This window comes from Hakea prostrata, chromosome 9 (assembly GCF_041222555.1).
Source record: "Hakea prostrata isolate BN-2017 chromosome 9, UWA_Hpros_2, whole genome shotgun sequence".
Classification (NCBI taxonomy): domain Eukaryota; kingdom Viridiplantae; phylum Streptophyta; class Magnoliopsida; order Proteales; family Proteaceae; genus Hakea; species Hakea prostrata.
In genome coordinates, this window is record NC_142608.1 from 40,937,262 (window position 1) to 40,964,990 (window position 27,729).

At 40.1% G+C, this 27,729-nt stretch overlaps 1 protein-coding gene across 6 annotated transcripts; it reads left to right on the forward strand.

The window, feature by feature from the left end:
• Nucleotides 1-1,164: 1,164 nt before the first annotated feature.
• Nucleotides 1,165-15,812, forward strand: LOC149005238 (pentatricopeptide repeat-containing protein At3g53170-like). Of its 6 annotated transcripts, none has more exons than XR_016175490.1 (5): nt 1,165-1,814; nt 1,930-3,025; nt 3,664-3,852; nt 10,476-13,121; nt 14,436-15,812. XR_016175490.1 is itself a non-coding variant. In XM_089167924.1 (3 exons), exons 1-3 carry the CDS (start codon nt 1,461-1,463, stop codon nt 3,672-3,674), a joined length of 1,461 nt encoding a protein of 486 aa, XP_089024050.1. In that variant the 5' UTR covers nt 1,165-1,460; the 3' UTR covers nt 3,675-5,270. The 6 variants fall into 6 exon arrangements, 1 of the variants encoding a protein (XP_089024050.1); XR_016175488.1 differs by having other exon boundaries at nt 10,476-12,857; nt 12,996-15,812; XR_016175487.1 differs by having other exon boundaries at nt 10,476-15,812.
• Nucleotides 15,813-27,729: the final 11,917 nt, after the last annotated feature.

A 27,729-nucleotide genomic window follows, 5' to 3' on the forward strand; every position in this document is an offset into this window, starting at 1 on the left:
ATGAATTGCTGCATTCACTTCAAAGAATGAAGCAGAACCAATATGACGAACTTTATGATTCTCATTTATAGTTCATTATTTTACTCAGTTATAAAAATGCTTGATGTCATTCAGAGTATTTTTAAAACTCTTTTTCATGATATTGCTATTGTAATAGCACATTTGAAGCATGAAAAAAAATATTTTACCCTTTAAAAAAAAAGTGTGAGCCCCACACAATATATGTAAGGCTATTCCTTAATATAATAAAATAATTCAGAAGTTGGACCCCCCAATAGGTCTTATAAGGACCTGTATAATATGGGTGACGAAAAAACATTAGTGCTTCTCCAACAGGAATGTTATCTGTACTTTCATTCTTCGCCCTGTCCTCTAATGTTGAATCCTAATTCCGCCCTTGATTGGCATTTATATAGATGGACATCTACAGTTCATCAATTTTGGAACATTGCATACAATGGAGGTCTTAGAGACAACACTTTTGGGTTACAAATTGAGATTGAAAAAGTAGAAACACAAGGACTAGAAATAAGAGAGATTTGAAACAACTACCAATGATTACCAATTCTCTTACCAAAGCCAATAGTAGGGATATGACCTCTAAGTGAAATATCTATGTTAATGAATGTTGTTAAGACACACAGACAATTAAGTATGATAAATTCCCATCCCCAAATGGATTTGAAAAGTTAGCTACAACAACATCTAATCTAGCAGCGGACTCTAGTGAAACTTTAGTTAATACTCGAAATTGCTTTCAAGTAATTTCATGAAATTTCTTCTTCTTACACACACACACACACACACACACACACAAAAAAGATTTAGATAATGAATGTATCTAGTTCATTGATGATTTGCTGAGAAAGCAAAGTAAATACAATACTATTGAGGATTTAAATTTTTTTTTTTTGGGATATGAGGTTCATCTGGGCCAGCTTGCAAAAACCACGATTACATCCTCAAGGGAGGATTTATATAATTAATGCCACCGAATGGGTGCAGCCCAAGACCTCCCTTACTAACCCATTGATAGAATTTGTAAAATTTAATTTAAGTTTATAAGCTCAGGCAATCATTTGATACAAAAATGCACTAATGTGCATAGCCGAGAAATATGCACAATGGGGGATTTTTTTTTTTGCTTTTGTAGATATACTTTAAGCTTACTAAGATCCAAGACTGTTCTTCGTAGAAATTGTTGAGTCCCCATTATACTTACAAACATCCTCCGGAATTGAATGTTGGAATTTGCTGTAGTTTTTTATTGGCAGGGACGAGCTTATAAAAGCAAAGAATTAACACTGGGATTTCATTTTTAGTAAAAATTTATACGTTAAGAATAATTGAGTTGTATAAAGTTTATCAGATCTTACTCTGCCTAGACGGGAGGAAGAACAAATTCGGTTAGAGTCTTCTGAAGAACTCAGATTTCATTTGAATTGGAGTTTGTGATTCAAATGGAGCTCCAGGTTCAGATCCCTGATGCGAGTAGACCGAAATTGTCCTTCTCGTCGTCTTCCGTCTCTCTTCTGTTCGGTTCTCGTGTTTTACTTCGGTTCAAACCAGCAGGAACACCAAAACAGTCATCTTTTCTTCCCTTTGTAAAGTCGGAGAAAAAGAGCATTGAGACATCCAAAGGGCTTCAGACAGAGGCGAAGAAAGATCTTTCACGGATTCTTCGAACTGAAGCTGCTGTTAAAGGTATTGAGAAAAAAGCCCTTTCCGCCAAATCTAATCGCCTTTGGCCCAAAGCCGTTTTGGAAGCCTTGGATGATTCAATACGAAACTATGATTGGGAATCTGCTCTCAAGGTTCCTTCCCCCTTTTCTGTAATGCTTATTTTTGAAATCTTTGTTGGAATTACAAGATTTCATGATGTTCTTAGTGTTTTCTGAAGTGGTGACTTTTGTTTCTTCCATTTTCTAGATATTTGGACTTCTTCGCAAGCAACACTGGTACCAACCAAGATGCCAAACATACACTAAGCTCATAATGATGCTTGCAAAATGCAGGCAACCAAAGCAAGCAAGTTTTCTATTCGAGATCATGCTATCTGAAGGGCTAAAACCTACTATTGATGTTTACACTTCACTTGTGAATGCTTATGGCCTCAGTGGTCTTTTAGATGAGGCATTTGATACCGTGGACCATATGAAGTCTGTATCAGACTGTAGACCAGATGTAGTCACATATTCACTCCTCATCAACTGTTGTGCTAAATTCCAACGTTTTGATCTGATTGATCCAGTGCTCACAGAGATGTCATATTTGGGAATTCAGTGTAGCACTGTTACATTCAACACCATTATTGATGGGTATGGGAAAGCTGAGATGTTTGAACAGATGGAGAAATCATTGATGGACATGATTGAATGTGGTCAGTGCATGCCTGATGTTTTCACATTGAATTCTATCATCTGGGCTTATGGAAATGGTGGACAGATTGAAAGTATGGAGAAGTGGTATGATGAATTTCAGCACATGGGGGTTAAGCCAGACATAAGAACATTTAATGCACTCATAAGATCATATGGAAAAATGGGAATGTTTGAGAAAATGGTTTCTGTGTTTGAGTTTATGGAGAAAAGGTTTTTCTCTCCAACCATCATCACCTTCAATATAGTTATTGAGATGTTTGGAAGAAAAGGAAATATAAAATCAATGGAGGAATTTTTCCAAATAATGAAGAACCGGGGAACGAAGCCTAATTCTATTACTTATTGTTCTCTCGTTAGTGCATACAGTAAAGCTGGACTTTTGGACAAGGTTGATTCTATCTTGAGGCAGGTATATAACTCTGATATAGCTCCAGACACTCCATTTTTCAACTGTGTCATCAGTGCATTTGGACATTCTGGGAATGTTAAACGGATGGAGGAGATATTCTTGATAATGAAAGAGAGAAAATGCATCCCTGATAAGATAACGTATGCCACTATGATCCAGGCCTACAAGGTACAGGGGAATCTGAAGGCTGTCCATGAGTTTGAGATGGAGCTATTTAACAAGGGAAAAAATACAGGTATCAATTTAACTCTTCTCATCTAATGTGGTCATGAGTTTATGACTTCTCTTTTTGTCATATCTGTTGTTATAGGCTATCAATCAGGAAAATACTTGTAGATTTAACATATATTTTACAATAAGAACAATTCGCGTCTCCGGTACTGCTGCCACTTTTGTTGCCGTCACTGCCCCTTCTGCCCATTTTCTGAACCTCTGTCTTAGCCTACGACCACATTTTCTTTTTTCGGAGTCCTTGTGCATCATGGATTTCATGCGTTGATTGACTGATCGCAATTTTATATTACAAATCTTCTTTTCATTTTTCTGCTTTTGTGATGTTCTGCTTAAAGATGTTCTCTGTTTATGGCAGTCCTTTCACATTGTAATTGTGTCTTTATAAGTTATTTTCTAACCAAATAAACGTTATAGATCATATTCAGAAGGTAAACTTTTTGACACTTACCCGTCAAGAATTAGTTAATGCTATGTGATTCCCAGTTATCTATTGCTGATATTTTCAAATGATATATTATGGTTGACTCTTAATAGAGCTTCAAGGTTAAAAGATTCATGAACTTGTTAAGGATTCTGTGTTTTATATTTAATTCGGGACTATGAGTGCTAACCTCTCTTCACTATGTTTGTTAAAATCAGGAGAAACGTAATGAAATGCATGCAGCATGGTGTATTTGAACTGGAATTTTTCACTCCAATACAGCTGGTGCTAGGTGATGCATCAGGAGAAATTCGAGTGCATAGACAACTAAATAAGTGAATGGCGAAGATTATGCTGCCAAAAGAGGGAATTGCATACCAGTTGCATAATCTGATCTACTCCTAATAGTAATTCTTCTCTCTCCCATCTTCTGATGAATTCATGCTAATCTATTTTTTAACATGAAGGAATTTGTCATAATCTGTATGCTTAGTTATGGGAGATATTCCAAACCATGTTCAGTTCTGGTAAAAAGGGCAGTGGGTAGGCTTGGAAGGAAAGTAAGAGTGGGGTATGAGTGTGATACTTAACCGAGTCCTTAACAAGAGGTAAGTATAACAAAGTCCAAGTGTTATAGGTCAAAAGAGCATCCGTTTCACATCTATAGTGGCTTTCCAGCCAGGGAATTGGAGAGCGTCAATGTGATTTTCAAGAATAGGTTTAGTGGAGAGAGACTAAGCAAATTGATTAATAGAAGGTGAGAGATGGGGCATTGATCTTTCCTTCTACCTTTAAAGGTGGTGTCAACAGAATCAGGGAGGGGATATGGGGAGATTTGGGAGTGGAAGAAGAGTTCTACTCGTCTCCTGTGGAAGATTCTGAAGGGGAGAAAATGGAAGTACTATCAAAGGAGACGTCAGCACTCAGAAAAGACTTGTAAGTAATCGAATCATAACATTTGCAACCTTTTGAGGCCAAGGATAACCAATAGAAATACACTTAAGTGGTCTAAGGAGACAATTATTAGTATGAGACTGCAAAGTGTGCACATAACACACAACCAAACACATGAGGAGATAAAGGAAATTAAGGTAATGTATGAAAGACCACCTAAAAAGAAAAAAACAGATATTTATCTGTAAGGAATGAAGATGGCATACAATTGATTAAATTACGGGCAGTTTAGACTACATCACAAAGAAATGCTTAGGTAAGTACATATGCAACAAAACAACATGGGCTATCTCTAACAAATGTTTGTCTGTGTGCTCTGCCACTTCATTTTGTTGAAGAGTATAGGAGCAGTTTTTTTTTTTTTTTTTGGATGAATAAATAAATATATTAAAGAGAAAGGAACAAGTGAATAAGGTCTTTAAGCAGAAGACTGGAGAGAGGAACTAAGGCCCCAAGAGACAACAATAAGCCTGTTCCTTGGGGTATCATCAACAGGGGGTGTCTCGAAGAAACATCAAAATAGATGGCATTCCAAATCCTGTCTATAAAGCGAGATTTGGAAGTCCATCTCCAAAGATTGCGCTCCCACCAAAGGTGGTGGACCAAGGCACAGAACACTAGCTTACCAATCTGATTGCAAATGGAAGAACCTGAAAAGTTCCTCAAAATCCAAGACCAATCTCGACCAAACCAGAATGAAAGCCTTGAGCGGGGCCATTTGGAGGTAAGGGCTTTTCCCCAGATGGATTTGGAGAAAGGGCAAGAAAAGAATAAGTGCTTAAGGTTTTCCATTGCGGACCAGCAGAGGATGCAGTTTGGGTTAACAGGGATGTGGCGGCTAGAAAGATTGGGGAGGGCAAAGTTTAGAGCTCTCCAAAGGGTAAGGGAATGGCAGGGAATGTAGCCTTTGAACCAAACCAATGGGGGCCAGGGGGTTTGGGGTTATGGGATCTGAGAAGGTTCCAAGCCGAAGAGGTGGTGAAGGATTTGGGGAGAGGGGAGCCAGATGGGAAGGTCACAAGAGGAGGTAGAGAGAGGAAGGAGAGATTCCCAAACCTAAGAGAATATGGGTAGGGGGAGGGGGTCCATGAGCCATAAGATATGAAGGCCAACAAAGGAGTGGATTTGGGAATGTGGGTATTATAGATACTGCGGGGACCAAAATGGTTATAAAGAATGTCCATCGGATGCCACGAGTCTAGCCAAAAGGATGTGGAGGAGCCAGTAGAGATGGAGATAGAGATGTTGGAGATGGCACGAGGGTAGAGTAATAGTATTTTCCTCTAGACCCAAGAAGAGTTGGCAAGCATAGGAATAGTCCAGAAGGATTCCCAACCGGAGAAGGGAAGAATAGATCCACCTAACCCAAATAGAGTCATGCTTTGAGGCAATCTTCTAGATAAGCTTGAGAAGGCAAGCCAAGTTAACAACAGAGATCTGGCGGATTCCTAGGCCACCCTCAGAGGTAGGGCGACAGATGGAAAGACCAATTGACTGGGTGGATAAAGCGCGAGGCTTCCTGCCCTTTCCAAAGGAAGGCACAAAATAAAGATTCCATTGTGTGGATGGTGGATTTGGGAATGGAAAAGATTCCGCACCAATAGGAGCAGTTGGTTTGATGAATAATACTGCAGGTAGCACAATAATCTAAAAGGTATTTTTGCACATCTCTAACACTAGTCAAAATGAAATTCTTTAATGAGAATACCAAATTGAGTCTTTATTTTATTCTAAAAATTGCAACACATAGATAAAAAGTTAGAATGATCCTTCAAGAGATACAATCAAGTTAAATGAGAATAATTGTCTACAAAAGTCACAAATACATATACGCAATGTTTGTTTTTTGCTCAAGGACCTCAAATGTTAGACTGAATTGAGGGGATGAAGATGGATCACAAAACAGAGTAACTTGAAAGGAAGGATGCACAACGATGCTTTCCAAATTCGCAACTCACATTTTAAGCTATAGACGGACTTAAAACTAGGAATTATGAGCTTTAATCTAGACAAGGATAAATGATGAAAGGGACAAGCCATTGAGAGGGAATCACACCACCCACAGGATGGGCAGTAACGGTAGCAGTCAGAGCTGCACTGTTGAGGTAGTGCAGCCCACCTTTTTTCATGTGTTCCTTGTGTGAAGTTCCTGAAAGACACAAGGAGAGGGAAAGAAGGTTATAGAGAAATTTAAGGCCTTTGCTAACTGGTTACCACCTTTTTTCATGTGTTCCTTGTGAAGTTCCTGAAAGACACAATGAGAGGGAAAGAAGGTTACAGAGAAATTTAAGGCCTTTGCTAACTGATCTGATTAACATAAAGTAAAATGAAATCGTAGAACATGTAGAACAGATGAATAATGCAGGCAGTACGTGACATCGCATAATGACCAGAAATAGGAGGTAGAAGAGTCATTAGCAAGAATGAGAGACTTGGAAGTTCCATTGATGGTAGATAAAGTAAATAGAGAGGATTACTAATCATATGAGTAGATGCTCAAAAAGCAATGATCCAGGGAGTAGAGGGAGTGGAAAAGAGAACAGCTGTATCTTCATTAGCTAAGGTAGCAGCAGAAGTAGAGAAGCTCCAGAAACTGTATGAATGGATGTCTCCAGACTCTGTAAATGCAGTAACATTTGAGAAATATCTTCACGATTGGTAGTTGAACCCCCTAAAGAGGATCTAGGTATGGTATCCACTGAGGACACTACCGTTATGTCCATAGTCATTGCATGATTGTCCAACTAGTTTGCCCAATCTGGCTTACCATGCTTGTCACAAAAGTCTCAATGGTGTGTGATAGGGCCACTGATTTCGTGTGTCTAAACTCGTGGGATCAGGCCTGGTGCTAGGTAACTACCCAACAGTTATTTTCACTAATAAGGAGCAGCTCTCCAATGATAAATAAGAGAACAAGAATAGGACACGTGGACAACAGTGGTTGGGTAGATTACTCAATTCAGTTATGCAACTCAGATATGGGGAAGAGGAGAGCAGGGAGAGGCAAGGTTGATCAATATTGATGTTTGGTAGCAGTCTACAGCTTGGGAGCCCTGGATTCTGGGTAATCCAGATTCACTTTCATTGCATCTCTTCATCTATAATTTTCTACTGTCGAGTGGGAAAGGGAGTTTATCAAACTGGCATCATAGCACATTCACTCGTAAGGGAATGGTGAACGTGAGAATGGAGGGGAGAGTCGATGAGATGGAAAAATATGTTCAGAAATTACATGGGCAGATTTCTGCCTTGTACTCAAAGTTTGGTTCGCTGTATCAGCAGGTTGAGGATAGCAGGCAACAATTTGAAACTTTTATGGAGGAATTTAGAGAACACATGAAAAAGGAGAGCTGTGGAAAATCAATTGAGATTGATTCCCAATCTCCCAATGTCATGGAATTGGAGAGTGGTGGCAAGCAACCACGGACAGTGTATGGGGGTCATCATGGAATGATAGGGAGGAAGCAATGGGGCAAGACTTAAGGGAAGAAAATCAAAAAGAAACCTACTAGAGACATCTTGAACTACCTGAGTTTTGGGGGCAAAGACCCTGTTGAAGTATACGCACTTTATGGTTATTTTACTGTTCACGGTACTGTTCACGTGAACAATATTGTACTATTGATATTATTCTACTTTCTATTTCTAATGTAGGAGTCTTGCTACATAAGTTTTGGGAGTTTTTAGAAAGCATAGTTTCTATTTTCAAAACTTTCTATTTTAGGAGCTAAGAAGTTACTAAAGCTGTAATTTTTTGTTTCCTTTTTCTAGAGGACAATTACTTGTCTCTCAAGTTGTATTAGATTCGTTATAAGCTATAGATAAAAGGGCTCTGTGAATCTAGACTCTTTAGCTAGAATCATAGGCCTCTTCTACTAGTTCTTCATCTCTTTTCTCTTCTTCTTCTTCTTCTCTCTTTTCTCTGTTCAAGTTCAACTACTGTTTTGATTATTAAAACTTGTTTTCTAACATGGTATCGAGCTTTTTTTAATCAAAACCAGTGTTGTTCTCAATATTCTCTTTTGAAGTTCTTTTTTTCTTTTTGTTTTCCTTGGTGTGCAGCCACCTAATGCTGTATATTATGGACTGTTATATCAGATATTCATGTGAACTGATCTTCTCTACCTATTACCTTACTCTTACACGTTCTAGAACTTGGATTAAATACTGTTTTCTACCTATCTTTGTTACCTCCTTTTTGCTGCACTTTGCAAACCTTTTTTTTCTTCTCCTATTCGGTCTTAAGGTTCCAGATTTTTATTTTTTATTTTTTTATGCTCATTCTACTTCAAGTTTTGGAAAACTGATTTGAGTGATATCTACCTCAGTTTAATGTTTTGACTTACATGTGACTCAACCATGAGTACGGCTGAATCTAAAGGATCTCAAGGAGATCATGTAAACGTTCAAATTACATCTATAAAGCTCAAAGGTAGTTCTAATTACTTGTTGTGGTCACAAGTGGTTCGGGTGTACATACTTGCAAAAGGTAAGCTTAAGTTCATTGAGGATGAACCTCCTGCTGAGACTGACAAATCCTATTTTAGTTAGATCCAAGATTATGCAATCATCAAAATTTGGATGTGGAAGAAAGTTACCAGACAAAGAGGTAGAGATTTCTAGCCATTCCTTGGTTGGAATTGACTCTCCACAGACCTTGAATCTTCGTGGGGTGATCCAAAGGCAGCGTGTGGTGGTTTTGGTTGGCTTTGGGGCATCACACAACTTCATACGGTGTGAATTGGCAAAGGCGATGGGTCTGGAAGTACAAGAGAGGGGTTTTAAAGTGGTGCTGGGCGATGGGCAGTGCATTCTAGGATATGGCGTATGTTGAAGGATGCCGATCAAATTGGGCAGTGTCGTGTTCCCTCTAAACATACTTTCGTTCAACCTGGGAAAAGCTATATTGTGCATTGAATGATTGTCCATGTTGGGGGAAGTCAGAAGTAATTGGAGGCAACAAAAACTGAGTTTCGACTAGAACGGGATACATATCAGATTGCATGGAGATCCGTCATTACGACGGAAGGAGACCACATTGTGGGGTCTATGGAGAATGCTACAAGTAGGTAGAAGGGCATTGGTTGCAGCCGCTAACATTTGTGGATTCAGAAGTGCAAAATTCTACTTACCAGCTACTAGAACAATTGTTAATTGAATTTGAGCCCCTATTCAATGAACCGAGGGGATTGCCACCGAGACGGACCATTAACTGCCGCATCAGTTTAATATAAGGCAGCAACCAGTCAAATACAGACTTTATCGCTACCAAGGCATTCAAGCCGGAGACTTGAGAAGGATTCTCTTTCCTTTTTCTTCTTATACATCATTTCTCATGAGTTTCTCAAGTTTGGCCTTTCCTCTGCCCAAAAAGTTGCACAATTGTCCAAGGATTGGGAGAATTGGAAATGGTGGAAATGGATGAATATTGAACTTGAATAGCCCATAGAGAAGGCGGTACAGGCAACTCAGCAGTTTATTCTTTGGATGTTGGATCTCACGAGTAGCCGTTCTACCTTTTGGTCCTGCTAAACCAAGAAGGGCCCACATGCTTAGAAAATTGAAATAGAGAAGCTAGTAAGTGAGATGTTAACCGTGATAATAGTCCGACTAAGCAAAAGTCCTTTCCCAAGTCTGATGTTGCTGGTTCACACAAAAGATGGGGGTTGGAGGTTTTGTGTGGACTACCGGTCATTGAATAAAATCACCATCCCTGATAAATTTCCCATCCCCGCCATTTATGAGTTTTTGGACGAGCTAGGAGCAGCAGTGGTATTTAGCACACTTGATCTCAAGGCTGGTTACCATCAAATCTGATTAGAAGAAGAGGACATTGAGAAGATAACTTTCATCACCCACAACAGACATTATGAGTTCCTTGTCATGCACTTTGGATTGACAAACGTTTCAACGACCTTCTAGGCTTTAAGAATGAGATATTTATAGAATGTTTGAGAAAATTTATACTTGTATTTTTTGCTGACATTTTGGTGTTCTGTAAATTCTAGTAAGAGCATGTTAAACATCTTCGGGTTGCTTTCTTCTTACTATCAAAGCATGAACTTGTGGTGAACAGAAAGAAATGCTTATTTGGATTAACAGAGTTGGAATATTTGGGGGCACATCATCCCTAGGAAGGGGATGGAGGCTGACCCACATAAAATAAGGAGCATGATTTACTAGCCTACAATGAAGAAATTTGAAGGCATTAAGGGGATTCCTAGGACTGATGAGATATTACCGGAAGTTTGTACAAAACTATGGTAAGATTGTTGCACCACTTACTCAACTAATGAACAAAGATGAAAGATGCCTTTGTGGGGGGAGAAGAAGCCCTGGGAGTCCTTCAAGCACTTAAAGAGTCGATGACCACCGCACCAGTCCTTGCTTTGCCAGACTTTAGGAAAGACCTTGTAGTGGAGACAGATGCATCAGGCCTTGGATTGAGGGCTGTACTCATGCAAGCACATCCAAAGTCTATTGGAGTCAAGCTTTATCTCCACGAGATCAAGTCAAATCAGTGTATGAAAAGGAATTAACGGCCATAGTTCTAGCTGTGATCAAGTGGCAGCATTACTTGGAAGGCATTCCAAAGTCAAAACTCGTCAACGTAGTATGAAATATCTTTTGGAGCAAAAGGTGATAGCTGCTGACCAGAAGAAATGGATCTTGAAGCTGTTGGGCACAATTTTGAGATCCTATATAAAACCAGGTTCGAACAAAGCTGTTGATGCTTTGTCACGGCAACCGGAAAGCGAGACAGCATTGAGCACACTTTCAGCAAGCATTTGGCAGGATGGACAGCAATTGATTGAAGAAGTCAGCCTCCATCCACTGTAGAAGACCATCATACAAGAGATATTGTCTGGGTCTGCTTCCCACCCGAAGTATCAACTGCATAATGGAGTCCTTTACCATAAGGGGAGACTAGTTGTAGTAGAACGTTCGACTTTGATACCCAAGTTCCTAGCAGAATTTCACTCTACCCTTATGGAGGGACTTAGAATTCCTGAGGACCTACAAACGAAAATTAATGGTGGTTTACTGGGTTGGCATGAAGGCAGCAATCAATGATTATGTAGCAGCTTGTGATGTTTGCCAACGCAACAGACACCCATCAATGAATCCCTGGGGTCTACTACAGCCCGTACCCATAGCTGAACGTATATGGGAAGATACCAGAATGGACTTTATTGGAGGACTTCCCCAAGATGAAAGGAGGAAATACCATTCTTGTAGTGGTGGACAAGCTGTCTAGGTAGGGGCATTTCATAGCTATTACTAATCCTTTTGCAGCTTGTGAAAACACAATACCACTCAGCCAGGACATTGTCAAGTTACATGGCCTTCCACGATCCATGGTTACTGATCAAGACCACCTCTTCCTCAACTACTTCTTGTCCAAATTATTCAGGATTGCAGGCACAACTATCAAGTATAGCAGTGCTTGCCACCCACAAATGAGTGGCCAAACGGAGGAAGTTAACAGATGTTTAGAGTCTACTTGCACTGCTTCTGTGCCCAGCAGCCCAAAGATTGGACAAAATTGGCTTGCTTGGGCTGAATATTGGTACAATCCCACTTACCATGCTTCTACTAAGATGACCCCTTCCCAAGCAATGTACGGATGACAGCCACCAACCGAAGGTAGATGAAGTCGACTCTTATTTGGGGGAGTGTGACCAAGTCCTAGATGAACTGAAGGCAAATTATTTGTGGCTCATGAAAAGATGTGCAATGCAGCAAACCAGCACTGTCGTGATGTCAGGCACAGTGTTGGGGATGAAGTCCTCCTTAAGTTGCTGCCTTACCACTTCAAAAAGCTCACCAACAGCAAAATGAGAAGCTCAGCCCATGCTTCTATGGTTCGTACCCAGTTATTGAATGAATAGGACCGGTGGCCTATAGACTCCAATTATCAGAAAACTCTCGAATCCATCTAGTCTTCCATGTCTCTTAGCTAAAGAAAGACTCTTACGCAGCCACTATCTTCTTGTCTAAAGGAGGATTGGGAGCTCACACTCACACTGGAAGAGTTGCTGGATTTCTGATACTCACCTTAGGGTTATTTGGAGGTATTAATCAAATGAAGGGACCTGCCTACTAGCAAAAACACCTGTGAAGATTTCACTGAACTGAATGGACAATCTCCTACTTTCCACCTTGAGGACAAGGTGAAATCATGGGGGTGGTGTGGTGCTGATAGGCCACTGATTTCACGAGTCTACACTTGTTATCAGGCCTGCTGCTAGGTAACTACCCAGCAGTCACTAATGAGGAACAGCTCTCCAATAATAAATAGGAGAATAAGAACAGGACATGTGGACAGCAATTTGGGCAGATTACTCAATTTAGTTATATGCAACTCAGATATGGGGAAGGGGAGAGCAGGGAGAGGCAAGGTTGATCAATGTTGGTGTTTGGTAGCAGTCAACTACTGGGGAGCCCTGGACTCTAGGTAATCTAGATTTTGCTTCCATTGCATTTCTTTTGTATTTAATTTTCTGCTTTTGAGTGGGAAAGGAGTTTATCAGTCTGATTAAACTTGTCCAATAAGAACACTGTCAAGAAGAATGATCAGTGCGTTTTCCACCAGAACCATGTGCACCGGCCCGGTGGCCTCAAAGTAGAGCATCCTTCAAGGTGGAGTGAGATTTGCAGGGGGACTATGTATTGAAGGCCAGAATATGTTCAGCAAGTGTAGGGACTGTTTCCCCAGAAGGTAACCTTCACAGTCTTTATATTATAATAATCAGCCAAGAACTTTGAAACGAGGAATTCATTGCACTGAGCCTTGAGCTTCTCAATATCGGTAGTGAGTGGTTGAAAACTTTCAACTCCTCCACCATACTCATGAATGCAATGTAGTTTTCTTGGAGAGACTTGTTAGGCTGTTGAAGTTGATACAACTTCTCACAGAGGTCATAAATAAAGAAGGGCGAAACCGCTGCCAAAAGCTTTCGTACGAGAATAGTCTGGGGGGAGAATTTTCCCATGCAGTCTTACCCCAACGATTTTTGCAAAGAAGCTGTTTCAGTGTGGAGGTCATAGATATGATTTGTATTTTTCTCCTAAGAATAAGTATTATTCAAGTCATCTCATACACCCTTAGCTGTAATACAAAATTGCATTAGCAGCAATATCGGGTTCCATGTTGTTCCACAACAAAATAAGCATAGTTGTGTTTTTGTTGATCCATGCACTATATTTGTCATTGTTTGTCTTTGGCCATAAACATAATATAAACCTCAACAGCTTGAGCTCACAATAAGTAGTTGGAGCACCCTTTGAGTTTAATAGAGGTGATGGTTACACTGATATTACCCGCAAGTGAAGCAGTGGTCTTCATCTCTGCCATAACAGGGAGGCAAGTTTGCAGGGCCGGAGGTGCCCCCCGCCCAAAAAAAAAAAAGAATGATGTTGAATCCTGGCTTCACCCCTGCAAGGTTTTACTAGAAAGTTGTACTGAAGCACCATAAACAAATAACGCTTGTAGAACAAAAAGTCGAGTACTTTGACAATTGAACTGTGATGAGAAAATCCAATTGCAGAATCAATACAAGACTCTTGAAGAATCACTAAGCGATAGACTCTGGTAAATAGTACTGGTAATCAGCCATCAGAGGTCCATTGAATCCAAATAATCAGCCATTTCTTTTTCCACATGAGAAAAAAAGAAGAAAGGTAGAAACCCAAAAAGAATTCAATTTCGCTGCAGATGGAAGAAATCAGCTGAAAATCTTCCACAAATATCATTCAGAAACTTGAAAAAAATCTTATAGGGTAGTATTCGTTATTATCTTCATTGGTAAATATACATGGGGACCAGAAAGATCTCTAACACTGTTCATCATGCTGTTCAGGGGAACAGTGTCATAGCCGTAAGACTAAAAACCCCTTGGATACTCTAGAAACCTATCAAATCTGAGGATGAAATTTCACTTTTGTGTTAATTGGATTCATGATTTTAGAAAAGTCTCATTTTGTTTTCACTTTCTTTTTTTCTTCTGAAAAGTGTTTGAATTGGTGTATCCAGGTCATGGCAGTCGTGTGCTTAAAATGATTAATTTTGCTGATAGGAGAAATTTATATTTGGGTTGTGGTAAATGGAACCAATTCTTGGCAAGCTCTTCATTGGAGGAATTTATTGTGATACAAAGGAAGATCGTCTTGGCGCATTGGTCATGGATTCAAAGTCCTTAAAAGTAAGTTGTATGAATTCGACTCCACTGAGTGCGGGAGCCTTGGTGCACTGCCTCATTAGAAATAAGAGTAAGCCTGCATGAATTCGACCCTCCCCAGACTCCACTATAAGTGCAAGAGCCTTGGTGTACTGTGTATGGCTATTACAAATGAAGATCGTTTATGAAATATTTCAGAACTTACTGGTTTGAATAGTAAGTAACCTTCTGCATCACTTACCAATCGCCATTATGATTTCGAGGAAAACACAAAGTGGAAAGTCTGTATTGTATGCAAGCACACTGGGTGCAACTTTATACCCTGTATATTCTGTCATGCAGTCAAGGAGTCAGTGAAGATTTGATTGTTCTTAGGAACTAGAAATTTTATACATTCTTAATGAAAACAACTACAGCATTCATGGATCATCAGGTCTTGCCTGCACCGGAAAGATATCATGGAAGTTTAGCATTCAGTCATGGAGAGAAAATGTTCTGATGCAAAGGAAGTGGTGCAGAATGGTTTGCCTTTGGTTCATTATTCATCTTTCTTTTTCTTTTATACAACTCATATACAGTGGGTGAGAGTCATTCCTCATGACCTCTTATATGTCGTTTAGGGTTTCCGTGACCAAGTCAAACTCATACATTGAAATGGCTCATCTGTTTGTGTGAGGAGTTCATTGGTACTTGACAATCATAAGTTTTCGGTTTTCACTTCTTGGAGTTAAAAATTTTCATTTTTCTTTCTTCATGTATGGCGCGAATGGTATGTTCAAATCAAATTCAATGTGTTGATTGAACCTTCATTCTTGGGTTTCCTTAACTGTTAATAAAATACGTAGAATGTAGAATGATTACGTGAAAATGTGTGAGCTAATGATGTCCCATTCCTGTTCACTTTCGAACGAACACACATGCGTTCCATTATGGACCTGTGCTTCTTTGTCTTCCGGAGTACAAGTGAACAATTTCCTTAGTCATTTCATTTTTCAACTGACTCTGGAGTACTGGAGCTCTCCAAACCTCTCCCTCTCTGTCAAGTGTCTAGGAGATTCGGTGTATTTGGTAAATCCTAATCTGGGAACTTTAGTGTGACTTCCACTAGTTAAGCATTCCATTCGACCTTCAGTTCTGACAATGCCGGACTCAAATAAAGTTGTCTCCAACTTTATTATATGGGGCTTTTAGGTTCCAGCAGGGGTGAGATGATGAACAACTTAGCAATGTTTTCTGATGCGCTTTAGGTGTGGTCTATAATTTTAATGGATGATAACGATAATTTTCTTTTCTTGGCAGATTTCAGGAAAGGTTCATATTGTTAGCACATGCAGAGTATCTGCTGTTGGATCTCACCTTGCTGAATTGAGTTTGAAATGTAGGCCTGTGAGGTGGGTTCAGCTTCTCCCCTTCAGGAAATCTCCCACAGAGTGTCCGACGAGGTATAAGAATCTGTCACGTGGAGTATACCAATCCAAGGGCTAAGATAATATTATTTTGAGGAAATTATACGGCACCCGCTATAAAAGGGGTAAAAACTCTTACCACCCGCTATTACCTCTTAAATTACATGGCACCCACACTCAAAATTACAAGTTACCCACTGCTGACAACCAGACCCTGCCAGCGACGACAGCCCACCTACATAACCACAACGAATTTAATCTCACAGGGTACCCATTTGGATTCATATCCAAATCAAAATAGAGCCCAAGAACAGAAACCCACCTGAAATTTAAGACTAATAGAACTAAAAATTAAATTTTGTTTTTTACCTTGGCCGCCCTTGTTCTGGCCCTTGCCCACCTGGAACTTGCAGTTTCAGGTCTTTTGATGTCAAAGAACGATACAGAATTTTGCTTCAAAGCTGCAAAATCTAATGCCTTCCACCTGAAATTTTCCAATTTAGTCAGATTAAAACAACGTTACCCACCCAATAAATCAAAACAAAACAGGAACAATTTTGACTAAGGGAAACGAGCCACAGCTCCTCTACCACAACGGCAGAATCTCCAAGGTTTCTTCGTGTTGGGTTTTTATTAATTATAATATGCCCAAGGGCAAAATTTGAAATTCACTTTTGGGCGGTTACAAAATATAAGATTATATATTTTGGTAACCACTACATCACTCGGGTGATCACACTACGGATACGTGAGATTTCCTAAAAGGCGATTCTCTTTCTCTCTCTCCCTCTATTCAAGAAACGCAGAAAGGAGAAGTTCTTCGTGGATCTTCTTCTCCTTAATCTTGGTCTTCGATTTCTTCCATTCATACGGCATGCGGGTTGTGGAATACATTCTCTTTCCTTGTGATTGTAGAATCAAACCAGTGACGAGTTCGTGGAGGAACGAGGACGTGGATCAAAAATATTTCCGCTGCAATAATTATATATTTGGGAAAACGAATCCAGGTAAGGATCTTTATCCTTTCTATTTCAAGTATAGAGATAGATTTTTCCAAAATTGGCATCAGAGCTCATGTTCCTGCGATTCTTCGTTCTTCCCAATTGTTTATTTTTTCTTGAATGAATCCAATGGGAGGATCAAGGGTTTATAGAAACACATTGTAAATCCAAGGTTTAATGGAAACTCATGGGAGAATTGAAAGGGTTTTAAGAAACCCTAATTTTTTTGTTTGGATCCAAGTGGGAGGATCCTTGTGATTTTCTTCTGTAAAAACGTGCATGATTGATGATCCATGAGAATGTATTCTTTGTTTAATAATTTCTGAAATTTTCATGCATTTTTTTGGGAAAATTTTGGGTGAAAAACGAATTTTTTCCTTTTTTGGATCTGTAATTCGTACATGAGTTGCAAGCACTATTTGGTCACTGAGGACCAGATGGACGTCCGTTTGATCACAATGGACCAGACGGAATTTTCGTGCGGTTACAGAGGACCAGACGAATTTCCTTCTAGTCAGACGAAATTTTGTATGATCACAAAGGACCATATGGAATTTCCGTTTGGTCACAAAGGACCAGACAGATTTTCCATCTAGTGAGACGGAAGTCCGTTTGGGAGATGGATTTTTTTGAGACTCTAGTGTGTCCAGTTCATAATGTGTTTCTAACTTATTGAACACCAATACCCCAACAATCTGAGTGATGTTTGAGTGTTGAGAGCCTAATGGGGCCTAGTGGGAGCTAGTGAAGTAGAAGTGTTCTATGTGAACCACCTAGTAGCATAAACATGATTGGGTGTTTTATTTTAGTAAAACTATATTGATTGTGGTTTTTTTTAATCATGTTTTTGACATAAAATGAAACCAGTATATAAGTCTATATGAGTTTGCATAAGAATTTGATTGAATGTTTGTTAGCATCTCTTTTGGTTTAAATGCTTATCCAATAGGTTGACTATGCTAGTGTGAATTGTTGTTGCTTGTGTTGTATTTTATGCTAGAATAGTTAAATTCATCATTATATATATTGTTTCTAGTTAAATAACTGCTACCAAGAGCATCGTTGCAGATCTCACAAAAGGAGATAAACTGAATGAGATGAATTATGACCTCTGGCACTGAAAGGTGCAACATCTCCTAGAAGAGCAGGACAAGCTGGAAACCATAAACCAGACCACGACCCCACCTGAGGAAGGTACCACTACACAGCATCACAAGGACCTTGAGCTTTACAATGCTTTGAAGAGGAAAGACTGGGTAGCTAGGATTACTATCCTAAGCTCCATGAGGGATGACTTGATGCTTCGGTTTGAGAAGCATAGGATTGCAAAGTCTTTGTGGGAGGCTGTGAAGTTCTAATATGGAGGGATTCCCACTACAAGAGGCCACCAGCTCGAACTCACTTTTGATGGTTACAAGATGCACCAGGGTCACACCATGAGGCAACACATAACCATCATATCCAACATGATAAGTGAGTTGAGTGTATGTGGGTGCCAAAAGACTAATGAGGAGAAAGTCTTTGTAGTCATTAGGTCATTACTTAAGACTTGGGAGCATATGAAGATCTTCTTGACTCATGCTGATGATGTCAAGACTTTTGATCAAGGTGCTAAGCACCTTGAGCTAGAGGAGGATTGGATGTTGGCTGATACCTCTCCCACTAAAGAGTTTGTTCTGTTGAAGCGAGCACTAGTAAGGGTGCAGGCTTTAAGCACAAGAGGGAAAAAGCTCAACCTCAGCAGTCCAAGAAAAGTAACAGAGGTGGGAACAGAAACAAGATTGGCCCAAAGCATTCAAGAGGGACCAGTGCTAGCAAGAAGAAATCATCTTTGATTTGCTTCAATTGCCAAAAGACTGATCATTTTGCTTATGATTACACTGAGCAGGAGGTATGTACTGTGTGTTATACCTCATCTTGTTATGTAATAAGTTCTCCTCTGCTTGCTAAATTAAGTCCTTTGTGAATTGTTGATTCAGGTGCAACAGAACACTGACAGTCTATTTCCAAAAGCACTCATAATTGTTTTTGGTGTTTCTCGAAGCATAAATACTTAGTGAGGGATCAAACACGTTGTAAGATATGAAAACCATGAGGAGTTCTTGAAAATGCAAGTCCCATATGTATATGGCTAGGCCAAACTGTTTGGATACAACTTGTGGGTGGGTTCAACCTGAATCTAACCTACTTGATGCCAAATCATTTGAGTTTGGGGGTGCAATGGAGGTCTCAGTCCTCTTTAATGAAGTTTTTCGAAATGAAGGGACAAGTCACAGCGTATTGATCTGAGGACTGCATGGTTTAAAGGATGTCCTCTTATTCCCTATTTTCTTATACTTCGAGAGGTGCTTAAGAAGAAATGATGGAGGTCGGTAGTTAGCTCAGTGGTTGATACATCAGGTGTTCAGGGAGGTTGGTAAGCATGAAATTCTAACGAGTAGCACGAATGTTTTGCCAAGCAGATCTATAAATGTAAGACAACTTTATTGAATTTGAAGGTGGGGGGATCAAATAAGCCGCAGGAAGTTTTATGTAAGGCCACAACATGGGCCTTTCAAGTTGAATATTGATGGAAGCTAACTTGGCAACCCAGGAATGGCTTGGGCAAGGGGTGTGTTTTGTGATTCTTCCACTTCATTGGCGAGGAAATTTTGGGTCTTCTTGGGTGTTATGATCAATTTGAGGCTGAATTCAACACGCTGGTATGTGGTGTTGAATGGGCTAAAGAATTGGGTCATTCTTAATTGTGGATTGACATGATTCAGTGGCAGTGATGATTTGGCTTAGAAGGATACGCTTAGAAGAATTGGGTCATTCTAAGGAATTCAACACGCCACACTGACAGTCTTTACCTCTTCCTCTCCACACCTCTCTTCTCTTCTCTTCTTCGGTTTCTTTGCCTCGTCGTCATGGAATGTTTCCATGCGTCCTTGTTTCTATACCCCTATTGTGGTACCCTCCCCCTCCCCCTCCCCCTGTGGATTGGATGGGATGGGATAGTGTAACAACCCCCGTATTTCTAACTCGGGATCTGTATTGCAAGTCCGAGAACCCGAAGGTCTAGTTGGGTAAATTTGTGAAGTGTCCGAATAGAAGTCCATGATCCATACCCTGAACCCATGGATTTGGATTCTCTGACTGAAGAACCTGCCTTACTTGGTAGTTTGACTTCTAGAAGGCAAGTGATGTCTGGAGATGTCCGGAATGAAGGTAAGATCTCCCCCATGTTTTCATTAGGGTTAGGTTGTACTTGTACATCAACCCCCCTAGCAAAGCACCCTTGTATAGCAAAATACATGGGGGCGGTTGCTAGTGGCGGTCGATTGAACCAAGCCCGCCTCAAGCGACCGCCTGGTTTTGGTTGCGGGATTTTGCCTTATTTTGCCCCCTGACTCCTATAAATAGTAACCCTTGCCTATTTTACAAATATTTTATTCGTGGTTACCGTTTTTGGAGGTTAGACGGCTGTGGAGAAGTGCTGGAAGCAGATTTGAAGTGCTGTTAGAGTCCCAGAAGGTTCTACTATCATTCATAGTTGATCTGGCTGAGGTAAGTGATTCCCTGTTCACTCATGCTTCACCACTTGCTATGATAAAAGTAGATTAGTGTTTCCCTTTGGTTGTTCTTGATCCTTCTATTGCACCGCCTACCTTTTGTTAATCTTGGTGAGATCAGATTCGAAAACGAAACCTTGCTTTCGTTAAAAGGGCTGATCTAATCAAGAGGGAGGTTTCTGGATAACTAAATTGATGTCTTTGTTTAGGTTTAGTATCACCCGTGGTTATGGGAGTAATAGATTTGAGATTCAGACTATGATCATTCAAAATTCGGATTGAAAACAGATGATCAGAAGCCTGAGTTTTGGATTGAAACTCTCTATTTTTGGGGCGGTGACTAGTGGCAATCGCTCAACCTAAGCGACCCGCCCGAGCGACCGGCTGGTTTCCAGTGACCAATTGACTTCTGGTTTTGATCCGATTTGATTCATTCGACTTATACCTTATTGTAACCCTGTATATAGGTGTCCTCTGTTTGAAGAGAAAGTTTTATAATTGTTTACGAATTACTTTTTATGGACGAATTACTTATATGCAGGTAAGGGCATACAATCCTGTCTTTATGAGTTGACTTGAACATGCTAGTCCGGTGTCTGTTATTATTAATCTTTCATTTCATATGCTATTGTAACCGTTTTTCACCTACTGATCTTGTTATATGACTGTTGTTTGTATTGTTTATACATGCACTTTGTCGATTATGAATGTGATATGATGTTGGTTGATAGTACGTGGTTCTGATGGAATAGATATTCTACTTGGATATCTTAGCTTGGGATATCATAAGGCTGTGGTATGGGACACATGCCTGCTGATGTTTCCAACACTGTCATAACTATTGGATGACATACTTAGGTAGAGTCTAGAGTTGCATGGCTAGGTACCCCACATGCTACTACCCTTTTGGTAGGGGAATTGAAACCGGGTGACCCGTGATGACTGATGATGTGACGATGGTCCACTGTTAGTCATATAAATGGTAGGGTTGCATATGTTAGGGTTGGGCTCATGGACGTCCAAGGAATGGACCAGGTGTCGTGAGGAGTCATAAGAGCATTTTGCCCCAATAATATGTGGATGACTATAGGGTTATGGAATGAAGTCCAATAGCGGTAGCCTGTTTGTGAGGGTTATCATTCCTAGGTTGCGAAGGATACTGAACCGAGTTGGTTGGTGCCATTGGGGATGTATCTGGACTTCATGTAGTACGTTACCTGTATGACCTTGCATTGGATTAGAAACCCCGACATGCGCCAATACTCATGCCAATGGTCGTGGTGAGAGAGTGTTGACTTAACCCCAACCATGGTTTGAGAGCCAAGTGTGGACTTTCCATTTTACCCAGGATCCCTATAGAGGTAACCAGTCCTTGCCGAATTAGAGTGACTAGACCTACCCAGAGGAGGGCTGGTGTGTATCTTAAAGCATGTCAACTGTTAGAGACTTGCATAGTTAGATCTTAGTAGCATTCATACTTTGCACTCATACATATCATATATGCATTTTTTATTTGTTGGACATATGAATGGGAATTGTTATTGCTCTTACCGAGTTTCCAGAACTCATTCCTTTATTTGTATATGTTTTATTAGCCTGCGTAGATGGAGGAAATGTGTTGGAAGATGGATTGGTTTCCTATGAAGGAACCTTCCCGTATGAAGAAGATGTGCAATCAGGGAAATGGAGATAGCCTGTGCGGGAGCTCCTGCGAGTGCATGGAATGCGCTTACTGCACCCATTGATGGGTGGAGGAGACAGGTTGCCAGGCAGTTTGCTCAACGAATGGAGAAGAACTGGTGGACTCCTTTTTTTAGAAATTCATGAAAAACATTACTTAGCTTTAGAGAATGAAACTTGAAAGAAAATAATTTAATTCTTTTTGATTGCTTCCGCTAAACTCGTATTCTTTTGATTTATTATTCTTTCATGGATTATTTTATTGGAGTATTTGGACTCGTGTAATCCTTTAATTCATTAATTGAACTATTCTTGCTCTTAATTGTCTTTATTTGTATTTATTATTGTTGATAGACTAAAACCGTTGATCCTGTGATGGATCACACCCACGGGTTGTCGGGCGGGTAACCGAGACCGGCGGGTGGGGTGTGACATATGGGGCTGGTGAACACCTGCCTTACGTGGGTTTCTTCTCTCTTACTTGGCAAGACTGCAACAAACCCAGTTGGGTTTGGTTCGGAGACTCTTTCAAAATTTATTTATGGAAATTATTATAAAATAATCACCACCTTTAGATGAGTCTAAATCACCTCCTTTCTAAGGGAGAAAAGTGGAGTGTGGATTGAGCTTAGTGGAATACCATCATGTTCCAAAAGGAAGCAGGAGAATAACGATGGGGAACAACTCGAGTGTGGAGGTTCATGGCGTTGGCATGTGTAAATTAGTTTTACGAGGTGGCCAGATGCTAATGGTCCATGATGCGCTGTATGCTCCAGACATTCAGCGGAATCTTGTTTCTGCTATTTTTCTTATGAGACATGGTTTTAGAGTTGTATTTGAAAACAATTATTTGGTTTTGTATCTAGGTGATATAGTTTATGGTTATGGTTTTCTTCAGAATGGTTTTATTGTATTGAATACAATTGATTATTTATCTAATTTTAGTAATGCTTTTGTTTGCCAAAATACTGTGCGTATTGATTCTAATATGTGGCATGCTAGACTAGGACATATTGGCTTAGATAGGATGAACAGGTTGGCAAGAGAAGGTCTCTTGGGCCAAGGTTCACTATCTGATTTGCCAACTTGTGAGTCATGTCTAGTAGGAAAAGTAACTAGAAAACCATTTAAAAAGGCTTTGAGAGTCTCTTCCTCTAGAACTTATTCATTCAGATGTATGTGCACCCATGAATGTGCATACTATAAAAGGACAGGCTTATTTCATCACATTCATAGATGCCTATACACGGTATGATCACATTTATCTAATTTCTCATAAGTCAGAAGCTCTAGAATGTTTTAAGAAGTTCATGAGCTTAGTTGAAAATCAGTTAGATAAAATGATTAAAACTCTTAGAACGTATAGAGATAGAGAGTATCTCTCCTATTTGTTCAAAGGGTTGATGAAAAGGGGATATCTAGGCAACTTACTATTCCAAAGACTCCATAGAAAAATGGGGTTGCTGAGAGGAGGAATAGATCCTTGTTAAACATGGTGAGATCCATGATGGTGTATGCAAACCTACCCATCTCTTATTAGGGAGATGCTTTGCTGATTGTGGCCTATATCCTCAATAGAGTTTCAACCAAATCGGTTCCTTTTACACCATATGACTTGTGAACCAGAAGGAAGCCAGACTTGAGTTACATGCACACATGGGGATGTGCAACATATATTCACTCTACATCTCACCAACATGGGAAGCTTGGACCCAGAGGAAGAAAGTGTATTTTGTAAGATATTTTGAACTCTCAAAGGGCCATGTCTTCATTGGACTAGATGAGAGTGAGAGGAGAACGGAACTCAAGTCTAAGGATGCAACATTCTTGGAAAATGATTTTCCATCTCTTGTAGGAGTTAGCAAAGAATCACTGGAATTCTTTGAGATACAAGATAGTGATCTTGTCACTCCAAGGATTCAAATTCTGGATAATGAACCTGGGGTTCATCCAGAAGATCCTAGTGAGGGTGGGAGTGCAAATGTGATAGCTACCTTAGAGGGTGAGCAATCTAACATGCATTTGCACCATAGTAGGCGCGGGCTAGTTCCTCGTCGACGTTTCGACATAGAGGATGAAGCCTACATGGTAACTCCCGAAAGAGAACGACTATGAGATGACTCTAGTCGATGTATCACACCCCACCCGCCAGTCTCGGTTACCCGCCCGACAACTCGTGGGTGTGATCCATCACAAGATCCAAGGTTTTAGTCTATCAACAATATTTAAGACAAATAAAGATAATCAAGAGCAAAGACTATTCAATAATTGAATTAAATGAATTATAGGAGTCCAAATACTCCAATAAAAAAAAATAAAGGAAAGAAATAATGAATAAAATGAATAAGGGTACAGCGGAAGTAAACAAAAGAGTTATATCAATTTCTTCCCAGTTTCCTTTTCTAAATCTAAAAAGTGTTTTTCATGGATCTCAAGGTAAGGTGTTCTCCAATTCAACTCTATTCGCCGAGCGAACTTTCTGACCACCTTCCGTCTCTGATCATCAATAGGTGCGATAAGCGCACTCCATGCAGCTGCAGGAGCTCCCGCACATGCTATTTCCATCTCCCACTGACGGTGCCACATCTTCTTCATACGGGATGGTTCCTTCATAGGAAACCAGTCCATCTTCCTGTATAATTCCTTCTTCTGTGTAGGCTAATAAACAATACAAAATAAAGACGTGAGTTCTAAAGAACTCAGTAAGAAACAATCACAAATCCCATCCATTATCCAACAATGCCAAGATACATAAATAATATGAATGAATGCAAAGTATGAATGATACTATGATTTCTAACTATGCAGGTCTCTAATAGTTGACATGCTTTAAGTTATACACCAGCCCTCCTCTGGGTAAGCCTCATCACTCTGATCCGGCAAGGACTAGCTACCTCTATAGGGATCCCGGGAAAAAGGGAAAAGTCCACACCTGAATCTCAATTCCATGGTTGGGGGTTAAGTCAACACTCTCTTACCACAACCATTGGTAATGAGTACTGGCGCATGTCGGGGTTTCTAATCCAATGCAAGGTCATACTGGTTACATGTCTACATGAAGTCCAGATACATCCCCTATGGCACCAACCAACTCGGTTCAGTATCCTTCGCAACCTAGGAGAGAGAATCCTCACAGACTGGCTACCGCTGTTGGACTCCACTCCTTAACCCTATGGTCATCCACATATTATTGGGGCGGATGCTCTCATGATTCCTCACGACACCCGGTCCGATCCTTGGACATCCATGAGCCCAACCCTAACATATGCAACCCTACCATTTATATGACTAACAGTGGACCACAATGTCACATCATTGTCATCACGGGTCACTCGGTTTCAATCCCCCTACCGAAAGGGTAGTAGCATGTGGGGTACCTAACCATGCAAATCTAGACTCTACCTAAATAATGCCATCAAATAGTAAAGACAGTGTTGGAGACATCAGCAGGCATGTGTCCCATTCCATAGCCTTCTGATATCCCTAGCTAAGATATCCCAAAATAGATACCTCATCCATCATAACCATATACCAACTATCATTAACACATAACATTCATAATCAACACAATATGTATATAAGTAAGTCAAACAGCAGTAAAGTAATATGATTTATATATAAAACATAAAATTAGCAGCATATATAAAGAAATATGATTTCAAATAGACACTAGATTAACATATTATAGTCTATTCAAGAGATAGGATGAATTGTCCTTACCTGCATATAAGTAAGATTGTCCGTAAAATGAAATCTAATAACTATTATATGACTTTTCTTTCAAACAACGATTACCTATACACAGGGTTATAGTAACATATAAGTTAAATGAATCAATTTGAATCAGAACCAAAAACCATTTGGTCTCTGTTTACCAGCCGGTCGCTTAGGTTGAGCGACCGCAACTAGTGACCGCCCCAAAAACAGTGAGTTTCAATCCGAAACTCAGGGCTTCGATTACTCATTTTCAATTCAGATTTCGAGTAATCTTGACCTAAGTCTCGAATCTAATACTCCCTAAGCAAAAAGGGTGAGGGAAAACTAACCATTACCATCAATAGACCCAGAACTCTCCCCTTGACTGGATTAACCTTCTCACGAAATCAGGGTTTCATTCAGGGTTAATTCATCTCAAGTAGATAGAAAAGAGAGTCAAAATGATCCAAGGGGGTAACCACAAAGACGAGGGGGTGGGTTAACACTAATTTAACTGACAAAGAGAGTAAAGAACAAAGGATTAATTCATTACCTCACGCCAGAAAGTCAGAAAAGGAAAGGACTGATCTCCAAGTCACTGCCAGCACTCCAGAGTCTCTTTCGGAACTTCCCCGCAGCCGTCTAACCTCCAAATTTAGCAACCACGAATAAAATATTCGTTACTTAGACGAGGGTTGCCTTTTATAGAAGTCAGGGGGAAAAATAGGGTAAAATTCCAGAAAACAGACCGGGCGGTCGCTCCAGCGGTCGCTTGGTTTGATCGACCACCACTAGCAACCGCCCCCATGTAATTTGCCATACAAGGGTGCTTTTGCTAGGGGGTTGATACCCAAGGTCAACCTAGCCCTAAAGAAGAGATGGGGGAGATCTTACCTTCATTCCGGACATCTCTGAACAACACTTGACTTCCATAATTCCAAGAACCAAGCAAGGCAGGCTCTTCAGACAAAGGATCCAGATCCATGGTTCAGGGTATGGATCATGGACTTCAATCTGGACACTCCACAAATTCATCCGACTAGACCTTCGGGTTCTTAGACCTGAAATATGGATCTCGAGTTAGAAATATGGGGGTTGTTACATGATGAGCATGAACCGAAGAGCATGCAAGAAGCTCTTGTGGGGACAAGCTCAAAAGAATGGTTGAAAGCAATAGAGAAATAGTTGGAGTCGATGAAAGTAAATCATGTCTGGGATTTGGTTTACTCATTTCTCAAGATCATGAGAAAAGACAGATGGATCTATTGAGAGATTCAAGGCTCGTTTATTGGCTAAGGGCTACACCCAACGAGAGGGCGTTGATTATGAGGAAACTTTTTACCCTATGGTTAGGTTTGCCTCCATCAGCCTCATATTAGCCATTGTTGCTCAGTTGGACTTGGGGCTTTATCAGATGGATGTAAAGACTACTTTTCTCAATGGAGAACTTGAGGAAGAGATCTATATGGATCAACCTCAAGGCTTAGAAGCTAATGGACTAGAGCGCAAAGTGTGCAAATTCAAGAAGTCCATATATGGCTTAAAGCAAGCATCTAGACAATGGAATGTGCGCTTCCACCAAGCTATGATGAAAAATGGTTTTTCCATGCTTGAGGAAGACACTGTATTTACACCAAGAGATCTTATGGTAATTATGTCATTCTAACACTATTCGTAGATGACATACTCATGGCTAGCAATAGCAAAGAGCTATTGGAAACCATTAAGAAATGGTTGTCCTCCGTATTTGATATGAAGGACATAGGTGAAGCAAGCTATGTATTTGGTGTCAAGATTGTCAGAAATAGGCAA

Bases quoted from the DNA above. Each gene is read 5' to 3' on its own strand.
- LOC149005238 (XM_089167924.1), top strand. From the start codon at position 1,461: ATGGAGCTCCAGGTTCAGATCCCTGATGCGAGTAGACCGAAATTGTCC. The intron at 1,815-1,929 runs GTTCCTTCCCCC...TCCATTTTCTAG, and splicing joins ATTGGGAATCTGCTCTCAAG to ATATTTGGACTTCTTCGCAA.